Here is a 19,629-nt window from a genome sequence, read left to right as displayed (position 1 = left end):
GCTTCCCTTCACTGGTTCCTGTACAGCAGGGTCGGTCTTTGTTTCACTGTCATAATCATTAAAAAGCAAAAGCAGCATGTGTATACATTCAGTAGGCTATATCTTCAGTAGCTAGCTAGCTAACCCTACACTTTTCAGGGTCTGATTTTGGTTTTGGAACAGGGAAGAAACGTATATCTTTTTCCAACCTCTCCAGGTAACGTGTATCATTAATACACGACGTGCCCCAGACACAACATTTAGCCCCAAATCCACAAAACCAGCCTGAAAATGAAGGAAATCTGAAACGACTGCATTAGAGTCAATGGAGCACAGCTGTGTTGTTGTCGGACCCTGGTCTGAGCCGGTCCAATGCTACATTATGATTGGTCAGTCTGCATCCAGGGGCAGGACTTAGCCAAGGGTCAGTTCTTCTACACCACTCTAAACAATAGTTGCCAGTGGCGACACAGTGCAACTTACTGTGTATGTTTTAAAGCTGTAAGGAAGAACTGATATCTGGGAAAACTGTCATTTTATCTGGGTGTGAAACTACTTTAAAATTTATGAATAAATTACGTGGTATCGGATCGGTGCTTAGTACTCACCAGTACCCCATCCAGCCTTTTAAGCAGTGTTGGAGGCCTTTCCGATTCTGGTATCGGTATTGAAACAACTCTATTTTTCTTGATTTTAAAAACATGATTGGGACAAAAGATCCTGAACTCATTCGCTAAATCAAATTATTATGAAATTATTTTATTGTTGAATGGATGTTTCACAATTTGAAGGGCTCAAATTAGTCAAAATGGGCTAAAAATGCTTCACCAAAAGAAATTGATTTAATGAAAACATCAGAACGAGATGGTACAAGATACAGACTAAGCCAAACTGTACATCTGTAAAAATCCAACACTGCAATGGCTAAACAATCCTTCAGCTGCAGCAGTGGTCATTATCAGGAATGTTCATTATGATTGTTGCTGTTAATCACAGGATGGTCCCCACACACACACAGACAGACAAACACACACACTCTGACTCGTCTTGAATGACTAAAAGTGAATCTTCTCATCCTGCTTGTTTCTGGAGACGTCACCCAACCACACTCACTGCAGCAGCTCAGAGTTCAGTCATTCCTTGCTGTCAAAGCACAGGAAACACCGACACACCACACACAGATGTGTCCAGCATCCATCTCCATCATAGCTCCACCCGTTTCTTCAGGATGATTTCTCGCACCAACGCTGTGACCTCTTGTCGAACGCTCTGCATGGGCTCGTCTGCTCGCCAGAACCGCACCACTTTCCCCTCTGGGTTCACCAGAAACTTCCAGAAGTTCCACTTGGGAATCTTCTGCACAGAATCTGAAACACAGCACATAAGCATGCACTCATTAAAGCTAAGTTGGTAACTTTTATTAAAAGAAATATGATGCTATATTTGTTGACACTGTCATACAGCCTACTCTTTTGCCTTCTAGCATTTCTAACGGCTTTACTGCACATGAACATTAACAACCAATCAAAGCTGAGGGGTCTTTAACGCAGCTATCATGTCAAACTTCTTTTGAGGTCAAAGTTCTGTTACTGCATTGTTTATTTCTCTCCTCAAATATTTTCAGAAACACTTAAGTGTACTGTTGAGCTGAAAAAAATGAAAGGTGGCCCAGCCATTGCCGGTAGTACTTTGATCGACCATTTCCAGCATGGCAGCCAAGTCATAAAGTTTCCCCTTTTACAGCTAAACAGTACACTAAAATATCTTGATATATATTTGATTAGCCCTGCCTAAAGAGTTTGACTGTACGTGAACAGTGATTGACACAGTTGACAGCTGCTTTAAAGACTCCGATTGGTTGTTTTCTGTTTGCAATAGTGAATTCTAACAAACGCCATTAGACGCAGCAGGAGGAGAAGGGACACAGCCTTTCTGTCTCATGTACTGCTTTCACAATATAATGACAGTTTCAGCAACTATGACAAAAAACATTTTAATAAAAGTTGCAAAACGTAGCTTTGATGGTGCATCTTACAACCTAAATTCACTGACAATGCTCTGCTTGTCCTCACGTCCAGAGCTTCTTATGAACCAACTTGTAAATAACAATTATTGTTCCATTCTTACAGTATCTCATATAGGTGAGTACACCCCTCCCATTTTTTGGAATATTTTATTATATCTTGTCATGGGACAACACTATAGAAATGACACTTTGATATAACTTAAAGTAGTCAGTGTACAGCTTGTATAGTAGTATAGATTTACCTTCCTCTGAAAAGTACTCAAAACACAGCCATCAACATCTAAACAGCTGGCAACATAAGTGAGTACACCCCACAGTGAACATGTCCAAATTGTGCCTAATGTGTCAATATTTTGTGTGTCAACCATTATTATCTAGCACTGCCTTAACCCTTTGGGCATGGGATTCACCAGAGCTCACAGGTTGCTTCAGGAATCCTCTCCCACTCTTCACCAGAGCTCACAGGTTGCTTCAGGAATCCTCTCCCACTCCTCCATGGTGACATCATGGAGCAGATGGATGTGAAGACACCTTGCGCTCCTCCACCTTCAGCTTGAGGATGGCCCACAGGTGCACAGGTGAGTTTAGGGCTGGATACATACTTGGCCAGTCCATCACCTTCACCTTCAGCTTCCTCAGCAAGGCAGTTGTCATCTTCTAGGTGTGTTTTGGGTCATTATCATGTTGAAAAACTGCATTGCAACTCAGTTTCTGAAGAGGGGCGATCATGCTCTGCTTGGAATTCATGTTTCCTTAAATGAGCCGAGCTCCCCAGAGCCAGCAGCACTCATGCAGCCCCAAACCATGATGCTGACACCACTATACTTGACTGTAGGCAAGGGACAGTTGTCTTGGTGCTCTTTCAGCATGTGTGGCACCTTGGTGAAGAGCACCAAGACAACTGTCCCTTGCCTACAGTGAAGTATAGTGGTTTTCCAACATGATAATGACCCGAAACACACCTAGTAGATGACAACTGCCTTGCTGAGGAAGCTGAAGGTGAAGGTGATGGACTGGCCAAGTATGTATCCAGCCCTAAACTCACCTGTGCACCTGTGGGGCATCTTCAAGCTGAAGGATGAAGAGGCGCAAGGTGTCTTCACATCCATCTGCTCCATGATGTCATCATGGAGGAGTGGGAGAGGATTCCTGAAGCAACCTGTGAGCTCTGGTGAATTCCATGCCCAAAAGGGTTAAGGCAGTGCTAGATAAAAATGGCTGGCACACAAAATATTGACACTTTAGGCACAATTTGGACATGTTCACTGTGGGGTGTACTCACTTATGTTGCCAGCTGTTTAGATGTTGATGGCTGTGTTTTGAGGACTTTTCAGAGGAAGGTAAATCTATACTACTATACAAGCTGTACACTGACTACTTTAAGTTATATCAAAGTGTCATTTCTATAGTGTTGTCCCATGACAAGATATAATGAAATATTTCCAAAAATGGGAGGGGTGTACTCACTTATGTGAGATACTGTATGTCTGCCTAGTCTCATACAGCCAGACTTATCTCGTGGTGTTGTCTAACTGACTCAATTGCATTTTTAGGTGGTTGCAGAAATATCATAATAAAATCAAACCTGAACCTCATAGCAGGTGATGTCATTGTTTAGTTATGACTTGTAACTCTGCATAATAAATAATTCCCCTTTTGGATTTCTTTAATGACAGTGATTGACATAGGTGATATATATATCAATTTACAGTCTGTCGAGATATAGTACTTTTAACTAGTACTGGGAAAGTATTTTGATGAAATGACCAGGTGTTCCTGAAAATTTAACACAGTGGAAAATCAAGATAGCTCATCACATTGATGCAAAAATATTGACTACAATATAAACTGTCTGACAAATGATGTTATGTATCATCTAGGGTTGCAGCAGTATGCTGGTTTCACGGTTCATAGTTGTATGGAAATTGATGGTTAACAGACTGTGTACATTTGCTTATATGGCATTGAAAAAAGTGGAACTGGGCAAAGAATCTTACCTGCGCATGCTCCATTCCTCCTCAACAACCTGTCACACATTTTACTTCCATCTTTAAAAAATGGTTTGAAGTTTCAGTGATAATAAAGCATCTGTTCAACCAAAAAACTTTTTTATTCCTTTAACGGTCATTGTAACTGATAATGTTAATTATATAACTTTATTGTATCATATTCCATGATACCATGAAACCTTGATATTTTCTGAGATGGTTATCATACCCTGAAAATCTCATACTGTTGCAACCCTAGTGTCATGACACTAACATTCACACTTAATATGACCACAGTTCAGACAGAAGGATAGAAAACTCTTAAACTTTACATTTCTGAAGTCACTTTAACACTATTATCAAAAATTGATTATTTCTGCAGAGCTGTAAGGTGCAACATTAAGATGTCACACCATAAGTAGGTACTTCAGAATCACTAACAGGTATAAACCCAAATTTAAACCAAGGCAGGCATTAATAAATACCAGATTTTCCATTTCAATTACATTAGGAGTTCACAGACTATGTTCTCCAAATGTTCTTCCAGATGCATGTCTATAAATATAAGTTGAACCTTTTCATTTTGCTTCTGAGGAAGCATAATTATGTATTTTGTATGCAAAGACTTTTTCATTATAAACTGAATAATATTGGCTAAGTAAGAAAAGAAAACTGGGCATCTGTGCTTTATATGCAGAGATTGGCCTCTCATAAAGATTAGATAGTGAACTGATGTGAAATTTGACGGATTACTTGATCTTAAAATTGATCTTTAGCTGCGGCCCTGTAGAAAAGTGTGGTGCAGTGAAAGTTAGGTCCAGAGTGTACTTCCTGTCAGACAGCTGCCTAAGTTTAGCCATAAATCACCCAGCCATAATTTTATCACAAAAGTAATGCAAATACAGACTGATCATAGTGCTGGGGTACTTTCCCTGCATGTTTTTGTGTTCTTAGTGCGCCATGGTGCACATCAGACAGGGGTGGTTAGGTGCTGACCTGTGAGGAACTTGAAGGCAGGGTCAGCCTCTGAGCCCATTATTTTGATCCTGCTGAAGAAGGGGAAGGTGACGCCATAGGTGGACTTGGCGAAAGCCTCGATGTCCCGGCTGGTCCCTGTCTCCGTGTCCCCGAACTGACCGCAGGGGAAGGCCAGGACGTTGAAGTGAGAGGTGCCCAGCTCCCGGTGCAGCTCCTGCAGAGACAAGTAGTTCGCCTCCGTCTGCTCGCTGTGACTCGCCACGTTTACAACCAAAGACGCCTGCACAGGAGAGGGAAACACAGGGTGTGATTACTTCTAAAATACTACAATAAAAACGTCTCATGCATTAAAACACAAAGTCAGCTGACGGTGGATAAGCTGGACAGAGTTTGCACAGATTTCTCCTCATGCTGACAGGACTGGTGATGATGTGGACTTACTTTTCCTCGGTACTTCTCCAGAGACACCGTCCTCCCCTTCGCGTCTTTCGCCTCGAAAGAATAAAAATCTGTTGGCTTTCTGGGCTTCATCAGCTGAGTCTGCAGGAGGAACAAACACCCGACACCCACTGTCATGCTCAGCAGCACCCCTAACTTCTTCGCTTTAGGGTTGGAGGACTTGGTAGGGTAGCCCCCTAAGGCCTCCATCTTGGAGGGGGAAGAAGGAGCTGAGGACGGAGCGGGGGCTCCTGGAGGAAGTTTCTGGGCGGATCAGTGGAAAACAGCTCAGTAAAGTTAGGGAACATTATGACAGGAAGCCTGGTGCTACTTCCTTTGAGACAAGGAGAACATTTAGAGCAGGGGTGTCAAACTCATTTCAGTTCAGGGGCCACATGCAGCCCAGTTTGGACCAGTAAAACCACTGCGTAATACCCCTTTTAAGTGTGAAGAAGTTCATTCTGAAAACGTCCATCCATTTACAAAACAAATGATCAACAGCCTGCAATATCCCCAGAAACATTATGTGCAAATTCAACAGTATGCCTCATTTTTTTCACATTCACTCAGTCTACCACTCACTGTCATTACATGTGACTTTTTCCATACTTTTCCATTAAAGTTGAAGCTATTGAAGAAGCACGTTAAATCATCCCCTGCCTTACAAACCATTTACAGTCTGAAGTCTTGTCAGTGCATCACCAGCAGTATTCCACCCATATTGTTTTAAGACAAAAGTCTGACACAGATTCTTTTGTACCGAAGCTGCTGGTTGACATGTTTTTGCACAGTGTTCAATATCTTTAGATATGACCACAGTAAGTATTCATTGTTATTTCAGAGAGCTGTATTGTGGTCATTTCACAAGAAGTATCCACTCACCGTTCACACTGTTCCTGAAAACTCTCAGTCTTCGCAAGTGCATCAACATTAGGTGTGCAAAGTCATCTCGTGGGCCAGATTGGACCCTTTGGCGGGCCGGTTCTGGCCCCTGGGCTGTATGTTTGACACGCCTGATTTGTAGTTTGCACTGCGAGAGCCTTGGCCTGTTTACTGGGAAAATCTGCATTTTGGTATCTACAGTTATATTAATAAAAACTCAAAGAATTTAAAGAAAGAAAGTATTTATAAATCCAAATTTAGCCATTTAAACCTTTATTTAAGTGTTTGAAAGTGAAACTAAACAGTACATTGAGCCCGTTTTAACAGCAAAAACATTTTTTTAAGTTTATTAAGTCTTTAAAATGTAAAGATTTGTCCTGGCTCTGACATTGTTGTGTTTGTATGAAGATTTCATGTTTCAAAGCCTGAGCCCTGCAGCTCCTCCCTGTTGTGTAGCCTTCTATGTCTTCAAGCGCCAATGCTTCAGAGCACAGAGAAGTATTTCAGATGAACACGTAGTATTTTCCGGATGATGTTAAACCCTTTTTACCTTGAGTATAATTTCTAAGATAAATGTTGAACATGTTTGCTGTTGTGTTTTTGAAATATGGAGTGAGAAAGCATGTTTGATCAGCGTTAAAGGTCATCAGGGGCATAAATATAGACAGTGCAGGCAGTGTGGTTGGATTGGGGGCCCGTGGGGTGGGGGGTAAAGTTGGGAGAAGATCAGGCATCATAGGTACATTAACAGCAGCCAATGTGCACTCAAACTGTCCACACCAGCCTAATATTAACAGATAAATAAATGAATAAATGAAAATAAAGAAAAAGTAGTATATATTCAGAATGACAAATAATTTTCATTTTTGCTTTCTGTCTCCTCAGGCACAAAACAACGCCTCCTACAAGCGGTTCAGGAGGAGGATCATCCGGCGGAGCAGCAGTGATAGAGATGGTCCCGCAGCCAGTACACCTCTGGCCACTGGGCGGCAGCATGAGCCCAGCTTTGAGTTTGATACAGTCTGTCAGAGGCTGGAGCTGGATTCTCCACCAAGACACCATGAGACAGCACAGAAAGTCCTGAACGGACACAGTCAAGGTAATTAAAACATCACACCACCTCATAGAAGAATGAAGACCTGCCTGTCTGTGATATTCATCAAACACCCACCACACACACCATCAAAGACAGTTATCGGAGGGGAATTGCCCAAACTTTCTTTAAATGACTTTGCTATTTTTGAGAAGTACAGGCCTGCACGCAAACATGATTTTAAAGTTTTAATCACTTAATTTAAAAAATGTTTTGGTCTTTGCCACAATCCTACTGTAGGCCTCAATAAACCGACTGCCTTAAGTTCCACCTACAGGCTATGTTAGAGGATGAAAAAGGCTTTTTACAGGGCATAGGCTTCATTGTTTTTATAATTAATATAAAACACTGCAATAATGCTACAAAATGCTTGTGTAATTTATATGTCAATATATTGACAGCATGCTTCAGATGTTACACCCAAGGGGTCAGTGTTGCATGTCACAGCTGAGCAAGCAGCTGTAAGTACCATGCCTCAATATGTTGATCTTACAGTATGACATCATATTTCATGGCTGATTGTTAAAACAGTATCAGTTTTTATTAGAATAAATGAAAACAGGCTGATAAATCACCAGCAGAATCTGTTTAATCTCCTAAAATGGTGCCAACATTGAATCTGTTATCAGTCAAAATGTCAGATTTAATTTTGTTTTGTTGTTAGAATACATAAAATTACTACATGTACTCCATTACTGAACAACTGTAGGTAATATCAGGGCTACAAACCCTCATGCATCCACTCTGTGATCATCAGCATTATGTGCTACTGTCTCACTGTGTGGATTCATCACAGCACTGTTTTGTGATGTCATGTTTTCTATATATTTCTATATATATCATCTCTTCTTCTAGTGTTGGTGGGAGGAGCGTCCCACTGTGGGGCCATCACACCACCAAACACACCACATACCTTCACTGCCTCAGGAATTGCCCCAGAACAGGTTTGTTAAGGAACTTGTACCTGTGCCACTGATTTTTTTTTCTTTGTTTTTTTGCCTGCACTAAAACAAAAGATGTTTCAGTATCAAGATCAAGATCAAGATCAAGATTAGCTTTGTTGCCCTACAGATTGGGAAATTCATCTTGGGCCATACAGCCATACTGCAGCCATAGAAATAAAACATACAACATAGTACATAGACAAATCAACATTATAGGTTTTATAGCAGGTTTTACACTTCCTGGTGCAGGCTGTCTTTATTACATGATCATACCAGTGATAATGCTGAAAAGTGTTCGACAAGACCAGGTACAAAACATAACCCTGTTATACCCACATGTACAGTACAGCTAGGATAGAGATAACACCAGCAAAATACTATAGATGAAACATGGCATGACTGTCAGAAAAAGATGTGTTTGAAAAATGAATATAAACATCACGTAAAGACTAAATCTTAAGAGAACATTTTTATTGCAGGGGTGGGTGTGGAGAGCTGCAGTTCAGGAACCTGGAAATGGTCAACAGGCTGGTACAGCATGAATGTTTCTCCTTTACTACATTCTTACAGTGCTTTAAGACCCCCCCCCCCCCCCCCCCCCCCCCCCCCACACACACACACACACACACACAAAGATGATTGCTTATCTGAATGACCTGCAGCGCAATAATGCTGTCATACAAGGAAACAAGAATTAATGGCAGAGAGTGAAAATTAATGCAAACCAGTAAAGCAAAGATGCATTGGTTTGGATGTGAAACTTTGTGTACATGTTTTGTGTAACTGTGTTTTATGTAATATTTTTCCATCTCAGGCTCTGATGAGAGAAGACGTGCTTTGCAGCCGTTTGCTGTTCTGGAAGAAGCTTCTGTGAGTCTGCAGGGAAAGTCAGTGGTGAAGCTGGCAGCACCGTCGCTGCTGGACGACTACTGTAAGAGAAGATAAAAATCCTGCAAAAGAAAACTGAGTCTATGTTCTTTTTCTGTGTCTGTGTTTGAACGGACAAGGCTGGTGTTATTCTGGGTTTCTTATTGTTGGTTTTTTTGCATTTTTTTCTTTTGGTCAACAAATCTCAACCAAGACTGACTCTCAATACTTTTCGCTCTATCCATCCTTTCTGTGAAACTCAGCCTGAAGCCCAGAGTTTTCATGTTACTAAAATACTTGGAAATGTTCTAAAACAGCTGGACACTGTTTCTAGCAAACACTTTTTAAACAGGAGGAAATTGCTTGATTACAAGTCCTCTGTATTTTTTATGAATTTGTGGGTTTAGGCACTTAAGGGAAAGTTTAAATTCTAAAACTTTATATTGGATGGACATTTTATGAGCTTATTTCAATATTTTTTAACTGACTTTGACTGACAAATTTGACTACTCTTAGGCCGATTAAACAATAAAAAAAAATAAAGCCACAAACAGAAATGTATTAGTGTCACTGTGAAGAAGGCTCTGAAACAGGATTTAGAGCTGCATGTTGGGAAATAAAAATATAATGAAACCATTACCTGAATAAACAATATATATATGCATTGAAAAAAGAAAAAGGGAAAAAATAAGAGACTTTATTTTTAGTTTCTGGGAAAAATTAACTGATGGTGGTGGGGTGTGTGTTGGTGTCTTCTGTACTAAGCTTTAAAGAATCATCCAGAAGGTCCCACTATTTTTTTCTGACTTCATAAGGTCACATGACCCCGCTGTTGAAAGAAAACAAACATCTCAGACTGTTGTTTTGATTAATAAACACATCATATGTGGCAGAGCATGCTTCTATTATTCTGTAAAGTCTCATTGTGTTGTCAGTACTTGACTCAGCGTCGCCTCTGTAGCCCTTCTCTCTCTCTCTCTCTCTCTCTTCCATCTCTCCCCATTCAGATACTAACCTTCTCGACTGCAGTTGTAATGGTATGGTTGCATTAGCACTGGGCTCTTCTGTTTACCTCTGGAATTCAGAAACTGGTGCTTTGGTGGGATATTTGCACCCGAGTCCACAACCCGCACGAGCACACCATCAGACTCAGTCCATCTCGTGTCTGAGCTGGAGCAGAGACGGCAGAACTCTCTGCGTTGGGACCAGGCGAGGGGAGATACAGGTAAATGCTCTGCAGCTTAAAGTAAATGAGAACAAAGAGGGTGGAAACTGATTCATACAGGCTGTGGTATGGGGGGCCTGTGTGAGGGGAAGGGTAACACCTAGTTGAATCAGCAGGATGACTGTTTGTGGTGTGTCTCTCTTTTTGACTTTGTAGCTGTGGGATGTTGAACACCAGAATATGAGATGTCTGCCGCCACATGTGTCTGTGGTCGGAGCGCTTTCCTGGAAGCAGCAGTTACTCAGCAGGTTTGTGTTCCCACAGCACAAAATGAGAGTTATAAAGAATTTCAATATCATACTTAACTCTGTACACTTCATGAAAGCAGGAATAACATCTACAGATCTGTACTGGTTTAATGCTTTAGCAAAAGGAAATATAGCTGGGGTAAAAACGGCACCACATTAGTATGAATATGAAGTGTATAGTACTCATTGAGGGTAATGATAGTTTCCACCATATTACAGTGGCTCTGTTCTCGGACGTATCCATCACCTTGACCCTCGGGCTCAAACAGCTCTGGTGGGCGCAGCTGTCCAGAAGGAGGCAATCTGCAGCCTTCAGTGGTCACCAGGAGACGACTGGCTCGCCAGTGGCTCCACAGAAGGCCTCCTCTGTGTATGGGATAGTGACATCGCAGGGCTCACAAGGTCACGTCAGCCAATCACTGTCATGAAACAGCCCAGTGCCGTTAAGGTCAGTGTATAGTGTATACTCCAGTATTGGAAATCATGAAGTAATCATTTATATAACACAGCTACTAAATCCATTCAAATATGGTATCTTCAGGTAACTTCTGTCTCCAAAAATCCAAGATGGCGACGGTCAAAATGTCAGACTCAAGGCTTTAAAACAGGAGTTCACAAACCAATGGGTGACGTCACAGTGGCTACGTCCATAGTTTAATACATCCATCCATCCATTTTCTGTAGCAGCTTATCCTATTCAGGGTTGGGGGTGGGCTAGTAGGGCCAGTGGTGTAGTGGAGGGTATACTCAGGTTTATGGGGTATACCCACTTCTTTTTCTATCCAGTTACAGTAAACCCACTTATCAGCTATAAAGCCATTGTAATATAAAGGAGAGTATGCCTACTTCCTCATCAGTAACCTACCTATCTACCTAGCAGTACACCCACCTCATCAACCACTGAGTAAGGCCCCTGCCAACCAGCAGGTTCAGACCCAGAACTCTCTTGCTGTGAGGCGACATTAATACAGTCTAAGTGAAATAGGGGGAGGGAAGACCCTCTGTTGGATGTGTACGATTCACCAGAGTCTACAGCCACACCAGCTGTGGTGGTGTGTTCTGTGGTGATTTGAGCTAATTGATTGAGCTAATGTCAGTGTGCTAACATGCTCAAAATGACACTATTAACATGCTGATGTTGAGCAAGTTATATTTGCCATGTTCACCTTCTTACAGTAGCTTGTTAGCATGCTAATGTTCGATCATGAAGTATTAGACTAACTAAAATTTTGATATGAAAGTGGTGCCAGCCGAAAACGCACTCACTACAATTCACCCTGAGAGGAACATTAGCGTCTGCACCAAATCTCATGGCAATCCACCCAGTAGTTGTTAACATACCTCAGTGGTTGATGATGGACAGCTCCCACACCTAAGCACATTTACGTTTCCTAGCAGGGTAAAGGCACAACCCACCCTACTCTACCTTACTCTGCCTCTGACTGGCTTACCCTGACATTCTTACCCTAACCCTAACCAATCTCACTCCTCTTGCCTAAACCAAACCAATCCAACCTACAAAGATAAGGAGTACTAGCCAGTCAGAAGGAGAATAATATCTGCAAAGGAACACCTTCATCATTCATAAAGGGATGACACAATTGACACAACCTTAGTCATATGTTGCAAACAACTGTGTGTTCTGGTGTATGGCTTGATGATGACTAGTCGTAGCTTGTGCAAACATGAGCGTCACTTCACTGGTTGGTATAGTGAAAGATTTAGCCTAGCTGTTGTTATTCTACAGAGGTTTAAATAATACTGTTAGTTGATCCTGCAGCTATTCACTGGGCGGTCTGCTTAAACCACCACACAATCCGCTGACCATTGTGTGCTTTTGTGTCCATTGTGTTTGTGTTTTTAGGCAATGGGATGGTGTCCATGGCAGAGAAAGATGATCGCCACAGGAGGTGGATGGAAAGATGGAGAACTGAGAATCTGGGACTCAGATTTGGGGACTTGTGTGACCTCTGCCAACACAAACTCACAGGTGCTTAAGGCTCAAAGTTTAGCAGAGATATTTCTACTGTGTATAAAAATCAAGCAGACTATTCGTAATGACTCCTATTGCAGATCTGTTCTCTGAGATGGACTGAGAGGAAGAGATATCTGGTCACAGGTCACGGCCTTCCTCATCACCAAGTCAACTGCTGGTCCTGGGACTTACCCTCCCTCAGCCCCATCTGCCAGCTCACAGGTGAGAGGAGCTAAAATATGATGTACAACTACAGCCCTCAGCACATAGGAATAAATTAACTGCATGATTATATGCTGAGCAATACAGCAGCATCAGTGTGAGAGTTGGATCCTTGCTGAGACATTTAATACACATTTTGTGCTGACTCATTCATGTCCTGGGCTTCTAGTGAATGTGAAACTATGAATTGAACACATCACTACGTTTGGTGTGTCACAGTTTCCTGAGGTATTGCGAATTGTCGGGGGCAAAGACAGATGTACATGTGAGAAACAGCCTTTAAAAATTCTACAAAGATCATTTCAAATATGTGAATGAGTTGAAAAATGTTCAGTAATGGTGTTATTTATTTAAAGATTCAAAGATTGCAGTTGTGTCAGTCTGATCTTGTGTCCATCTCGGCTGCTTTCTGATTGGGAAGATATGTTCTTTTGTTCTGACAGTGAGTATCTGTTAGGCGGTTGTTGTTGCTAGGAGAACTTTGATTTGTAATGTCCTATTTTTTGTATTTCTTCCTGATTTACTGTAGAGTAAGTGTACTGAAATGGGCAGGTTGCCAAAACTTTGTATTTTGATGTGACGCTCATTATAATATGAGTGAAAACAGACAGAGACCATCATGGTCCAGTGTTTTTGACGTCTCGATATGAAATCTTTGTCAAAGTTAGTACTTCTTTGTTACTCTATCATAGTGGTGAAATTAACCATTGACTCACCTCTGTTTAATAAGGGGTTGAAGTTATTTAACATCAACGTTTAATCATGTTGTTTCATTTTCAGGTCATTCTAATCGAGTCCTGCACTTGGCCTTAAACCCCGACGGCACTCAGATTTTCTCTGCTGGAGCTGACCAGCAGTTTATCATCTGGGACACGTAATTATCAATTTCACTGAACATTGTGGGTGAAAGCTCTTATACAAGTGGCTTATTTTCTTGGTAATGTCACTGTGTAGAGAATGCACATTTCCTCTCCGCTTCTCTGAACTAACCACAATGAGAAGCAACAAACCACAGTCAAAGTGGGCAAAGATTTAAAGGTTAAATGACGTGACCGAACCTTTTTGTTTTGTTTTAGTTTTGTTTTACTGCTAATAAGGTTATTTTTTGATGATTTGAAACGGGACAACAGGATTTTCATGTGAAAATAGTACAGAAAATACCTCAGGTTACAAACAGAAGTGTCATCCTCCAGTCACACACGGCTCAGAGTGACTCTGGCATCAACATTAAAAGACTGTGGGGACATCGGTGAAAAATTGTGCTAATGACAATAATTATGTAATTTCTGTAGCACCTTGAAAGCATCAGGCAGAGGGTGTTTTTTCAGTACAAAGGGAGCGACACTCATGCGTCACACCCTCCCAATTTGGCGATCTATTTTGAGCTGCAAAATCTTCCCAGTTCTCCCTTTGCATTGTCTATGCCGCTGCTGCCCTGCATCACTACTGCTGCTCGCTCTCGACCTCCACCCCAGCATCCACCTGCACATTTAATCATCACTCCCAAGTTTCTCATGTAAACATATCTGCAGGGAGTGATGAGGTCGGAGTCTAGACGCCAAACTCTTACTATGTTCTGCTGTTGAAATAAACATTTAAAACGTGAGTTGTCTGACCGAACTGAAATAACATTAACACACGTATAAAATCAACAGCAAAAGACAGGAGAAGGGGGATAATAAAAATATGTTTTCAGGCATGATTTAAAAGCTGAGGCAGTGATGTAATGCTAACAGGAAGACTGTTAAGCCAAGGTGCCAGTATAGCAACAGCTTGATCATCTTCATGACTTTAACCTTGACTTAAGCTGCTTTCTGAACAGCAAGCTGTAAAAAAGATTCACTAATGTACTCTGTAAAGCCCTGCATATAATGAGAAGGATTTCAAAAATGTTTTTCATAACCAGTGGAAAGAAGCAAGACTTTGTGTTCAGGCTCAGGAGAATGTTTTCTCATTGTTGTAGAAGGTTTGATTTTGCAAGAAGCTCACTTTGGAAACAAATAATGTGCACGTTGGACTTATTAACGCTTAGTTATTTATTCATGTAACTTGTAATTAATGTTTTGTTTCATGTATGTTATGCTGTAACCTCCTGAGATATGTAACACAGTAAATATTGCCATATATGTCCCTGATATAATGCCAGTTCCCATGGTGAGTTCAGTGTACCCAGGCTGCCACTACTTGATTTTATCTAAGTTTCTGTGTAACATGTCAGTAGATGCAGAATGACGTCTTCCTGGCAAAGACTTGTGTGTTGAAAGATGTCTCGCCTGCAAATATGTGACCAGACTAGACTTCAGACTTCGCAGAAGACTTTGTGCAAAAGTGTCTGTGGTGAAGACTTCCTTTAAACAATTAAAAGAAAAAAAGAAATATAAAGCAAGACCCCCGTTGAATGTGACACTTCACTTGGTTAAAATGTTCACAGGCACAGAGGTGTGGCTGAGTCGGTGCAAGGTGAGGTTTGTCACCACCAACGTGTGATTCTCAAGGACTATACCACCACACTTTCCATCAGGGTACAGACTGGTGATCAGATGCAGAGTTAATGATGTAAAAAATAAACGTTTAAGAAAACCAATTATTACAGAAGACAACACAAAATTAAAACACCGAGATGTAACAGTAAAAGGTACAGCACAGTGTCTAGTCTGGCTAGTCTGTAGCCCCAAGGCTGGTGAGTGTTTTGTAATCTTGTTGGCATATTTAGATAATTACATGGCATGTCAGTAACTTATAAAACTGCGATGAAAAGTTTCCTGGATCCATCATTTTTACGTCTGACTTGCTAGTAAGTGAAAGCTCACTGGTTCTTTTTGCAGTATCTCTAATGGGGGCATTTGATTGATTGATTTTCCTTTAGTGTAACCATCAAGTCTAAATTTCAATTTGTCTAATATTTAGGGTTCTAATAAAGCTTTCGTTTTACTGGTCCATCTACATCCCATCCCTCACCTATGGTCATGAGCTCTGGGTAGTGACTGAAAGAATGAGGTTGCAGATACAAGCGGCCGACATGAGTTTCCTCCGTGGGGTGGCTGGGCTCAGCCTCAGAGATAGGATGAGGAGCTCAGACATCCGAAGGGAGCTCGGAGTAGAGCCGCTGCTCCCCCTTGCATCAAAAGGGGTCAGTTAAGGTGGTTCGGGCATCTGATCAGGATCCCACTAGTAGGAGGCCCTGGGGTAGACCCAGAACACGCTGAAGGGATTACATATCTCATCTGGCCTGGGGACGCCTTGGGGTCCCTCAGGAGGAGCTGGAAAGCGTTGCCGGGTAGAGGGACATCTGTAATGCTTTGCTCAGCCTGTTGCCCTCGTTGACCCAGCTTTGGATAAGCAGTTAGAAATGAATGGATGGATAAAATACTGACACTTGACATTCCCATCAGCCTCGGCTTTACTTTCTGTTTACTAGGCTACTAATTAGCACATGTTAGAATGCTATAAAGCAAAACTAAGGTGGTGAACATGGGAGACATTATACCTGCTAAGCATCAGCATGTTAGCATGCTGACCACTGTGTACAGACTCATAGAGCAGCTAGCATGGCCATAAAGTCGTGTTACATTTTTAAGAGCAGTGGGGTTTCTTTAAGTATTTTTATATATTGGTTTCCCCCGGGGTGGGGGAGCCCCTCTGTGTAGAGTTTGCATGTTCTCTCCGTGTCAGCGTGGGTTTTCTTCGGGTACTCCAGCTTCCTCCCACAGTCCAAAGACATGCAGGATAACTGGTGACTTTAAATTGTCCGTAGGTGTGAATGTGAGTGTGAATAGTTGTCTGTCTCTATGTGTCAGCCCTGTGATAGTCTGGTGACCTGTCCAGGGTGTACCCCACCTCTCCCAATGTCAGCTGGGATAGGCTCCAGCCCCCTGCGACCCCTAACAGGATAAGCAGTTACGAAAATGATTGAACGAATAAATGGTTTGTTTTCTAGTGTTCATCTGAGGAAACAAAGCAGAGGCTAAGCTCACCCACACTTTATTTTCCTTAAATATTTCTTCTTCTTCATGTATTTTTAGAGGCTGTGGATTGTTCTTTAGTAACTCATTATAAGATTAAAGGTCAAAGGTACACAGTACACAGAAACTTCCAGATTGCCAGTGCTTAAAATAGACTTCAGGGAGGAGCCATATATCGTTATTTTTAGCACCTCACATAAAAGCTGAGCACCTTTCTCCTGGTGTTCAGTTTCATTGTTGAGCCCATTCAAACACCAAACTACACAATAAGCTGTTTTATGTTCACCACTATAATGAGAAAGTTTTTTTAAGTGGTGCAACAGTTTAGTGATACCCAAGCAGGTTGTAAATGTGTGTATGGAATTACAATATAGTGGTGATATCAGAGAATCGTTGTGAGGTAATGAAGTTAAAAACTTCCTGAAACAGGTGAGCACACAACATGGGCACTCCCACTTTCTCCGCCTCTTGCATCACCCCATAGTGTGAGCCTGTTTTATAAACGTCCCAAGGCAGACGAGAGGGAAAGAGGATGTGTTACGTTTTGCAGAACACATTGTCTCCAGGAGAAAGCAAGGATTTTACTGTATGTTTGCCTATGAGACGCAGATTCTGCAGCAACTGGCTCTTCTGGGTAACTGCTGTAACTTTGGTCAAACTTTGACATTGCATTTTATAAGTTGTTTGTAGTTTGAATTACTTAGTTCAGGATTTTACAAGATTATTAAATACAATGACAAATTGTAACAGCTGGCAGTTGATATAATTTTTTTATGTCTAATAAGTTAGAGCCATGCTTGTCGTCATTTTGCATCTCTTTGTAATTGTTTTGTGTGTAATTCTGCTTTTTGTGTCTCTTTGTTGTTGTTTTTATGTTCTTTTGTGGTCGTTTTGTGTCTTTGTGGTTATTTTGCATCTCTTTGTTGTTGTTGTTTTGTGTCTCTTTGTAGTTGTTTTGTGTCTCTTTCTGGCTGTTTTGCATCTCTTAGAGTTTGTTTTCCATCTTTGTAGTTGTTTTGCATCTTTATTTTGCATGTTTGTAGTCATTTTTGCATCTCTTTGTAATTGTTTTGTGTGTCTTTGTTGTTTTTTTTGTTTTTTTGTGGTTGTTTTGCAGCTCTTTGTTGTTTTGTGTCTCTTTGTTGTTGTTTAGTGTCTCTTTTTGGCTGCTTTGCATCTTTTTGTTGTCTTTTTGTGTGTATTTTTGCTTTTTGTGTCCCTGTTGTTTTATTATGTCTTTTTGTTGTCGTTTTGTGTCTTTGTGGTTATTTTGCATCTTTTTGTTGTTTTGCATCTCTTTGTTGTTGTTTTGTTTCTCTTTGTAGTTGTTCTGCATCTCTTTGTTGTTGTTTTGTGTCTCTTTCTGGCTGCTTTGCATCTTTTTGTTGTCTTTTTGTGTGTATTTTTGCTTTTTGTGTCCCTGTTGTTTTATTATGTCTTTTTGTTGTCGTTTTGTGTCTTTGTGGTTATTTTGCATCTTTTTGTTGTTTTGCATCTCTTTGTTGTTGTTTTGTTTCTCTTTGTAGTTGTTCTGCATCTCTTTGTTGTTGTTTTGTGTCTCTTTCTGGCTGTTTTGCATCTTTTTGTTGTCTTTTTGTGTGTCTTTGTGGCCAGTTAGCGCCTCTTTGTAGTTTTTTTGCATCTCTTCGTTTAGCATCTTTTTGCTGTTGTTTTGCATCTCTTTTGTCGTAGTAGTCGTAGTTTTCTTTGTAGAGTAGATTTGTGTCACGTTATAGTTGTTTTAAATCTCTTAGTGGTTGTTTTACATCTTCGTTGTTGTTTTCTCTTTGTTGTCTCTTTGTGATAGCTATTTTACCTGTTGAAAAACTGCAGCAGAACTAATATTTAACTCACACTAGAGATGGAGAGAGCCCGTGCCAAACTTCTTGTTATTATAGCTTAAAGCAGAGCGATCCTATTGTTCTGATTTAAATGCTTTTACAGATTTGACTGTATTTTTATGAAATATTATTGTAGCCTAAGTATGATATGTGGGAAATAATTAACAAAAACAACAGTTCTATTGGATGTGTTGGCCAGTACTTAATGTTAAAGGACTGATTGTGGTCACATGTGCATTCAGCTGTCCATGCACAGGTGCACAGCCATGAAATCAGGCCAGAAACACAGTTACTAACTCAACTATTCTCCCCTCTGTTAATTTCCCCTGCCTCAGTGGTGTGCCATGACTTAGCAGTGGGCCAGGCCATCTCCCACCACTTCCTGGTGCAGAGACCTACGTCCTGGTTCAAAGCCCGCGAGTACTGTCGAAAGCATTATGTCGACCTTGCTGTCCTGAGCACAGAAGAGCAATACTTCACTCTCCTCAATGCCACTGCTGCAAGCAAAATGAGCTTTTGGCTTGGCCTGCAGCGTCAGAGTGTGTCCAGTGGCTGGAAGTGGGTGGACGGGGAGGAGCTGAGCTATGAAGACTGGTACAAGATAAACTATGTAGGCCGCTGTGCAAGTTTGGAGGCGATGCTGAAGAAAGACAAGAAACTGCTGGCACGCTACTGTGACGAGCTGCACATGTTTGTCTGTCAGGGTGAGTAATGCTTCCTGGTTGTACGATTCAGACAGTGGTGCCATTCATTATGTGATGGTATGTGACACCTTGTTTTTTCCTGCTTTTACCTGTCAACCATTATTTATAGAAAAGAGACAGTAGTTCTCACAGAAGCCATTTTGGCATGTCACATTAGGACGTGTAAATAAAAACATCAATAATGGTTGAGTTTCATTTGGCTGCTTCAGTTTCAGGTTTCCTGTATAACATTCAATGTCATGGCCTACTGGACTACA

The 19,629-nt window shown here is 41.2% G+C and overlaps 2 protein-coding genes across 2 annotated transcripts in view; one reads left to right on the top strand and one right to left on the bottom strand.

The window, feature by feature from the left end:
• The window catches only part of LOC126394842 (cell division cycle protein 20 homolog B-like), a 21,467-nt gene extending 2,325 nt beyond the window's left edge, over nt 1-19,142 (top strand). Inside the window, exons 3-13 of the mRNA XM_050051959.1 lie at nt 7,177-7,390; nt 8,240-8,328; nt 8,808-8,859; nt 9,143-9,259; nt 10,203-10,420; nt 10,577-10,668; nt 10,888-11,116; nt 12,533-12,658; nt 12,742-12,865; nt 13,646-13,739; nt 19,004-19,142. Coding sequence (XP_049907916.1) covers nt 7,177-7,390; nt 8,240-8,328; nt 8,808-8,859; nt 9,143-9,259; nt 10,203-10,420; nt 10,577-10,668; nt 10,888-11,116; nt 12,533-12,658; nt 12,742-12,865; nt 13,646-13,739; nt 19,004-19,016 — 1,368 coding nt within the window. The 3' untranslated portion in view covers nt 19,017-19,142. The remainder of the gene's footprint in view (nt 1-7,176; nt 7,391-8,239; nt 8,329-8,807; nt 8,860-9,142; nt 9,260-10,202; nt 10,421-10,576; nt 10,669-10,887; nt 11,117-12,532; nt 12,659-12,741; nt 12,866-13,645; nt 13,740-19,003) is intronic.
• gpx8 (glutathione peroxidase 8 (putative)) lies at nt 800-5,676 on the bottom strand. Its single transcript, XM_050051960.1, has 3 exons — nt 5,413-5,676; nt 4,990-5,251; nt 800-1,346 (listed from the first exon to the last, which is right to left on the bottom strand). The coding sequence occupies exons 1-3, from the start codon at nt 5,617-5,619 to the stop codon at nt 1,183-1,185; spliced, it is 633 nt and encodes a 210-aa protein (XP_049907917.1). The 5' UTR covers nt 5,620-5,676; the 3' UTR covers nt 800-1,182.
• Nucleotides 19,143-19,629: the final 487 nt, after the last annotated feature.

Source organism: Epinephelus moara, chromosome 8 (assembly GCF_006386435.1).
Source record: "Epinephelus moara isolate mb chromosome 8, YSFRI_EMoa_1.0, whole genome shotgun sequence".
Classification (NCBI taxonomy): domain Eukaryota; kingdom Metazoa; phylum Chordata; class Actinopteri; order Perciformes; family Serranidae; genus Epinephelus; species Epinephelus moara.
Note: the sequence above shows the minus strand (reverse complement) of the source record. Positions and strands in the feature narration are given on the sequence as shown.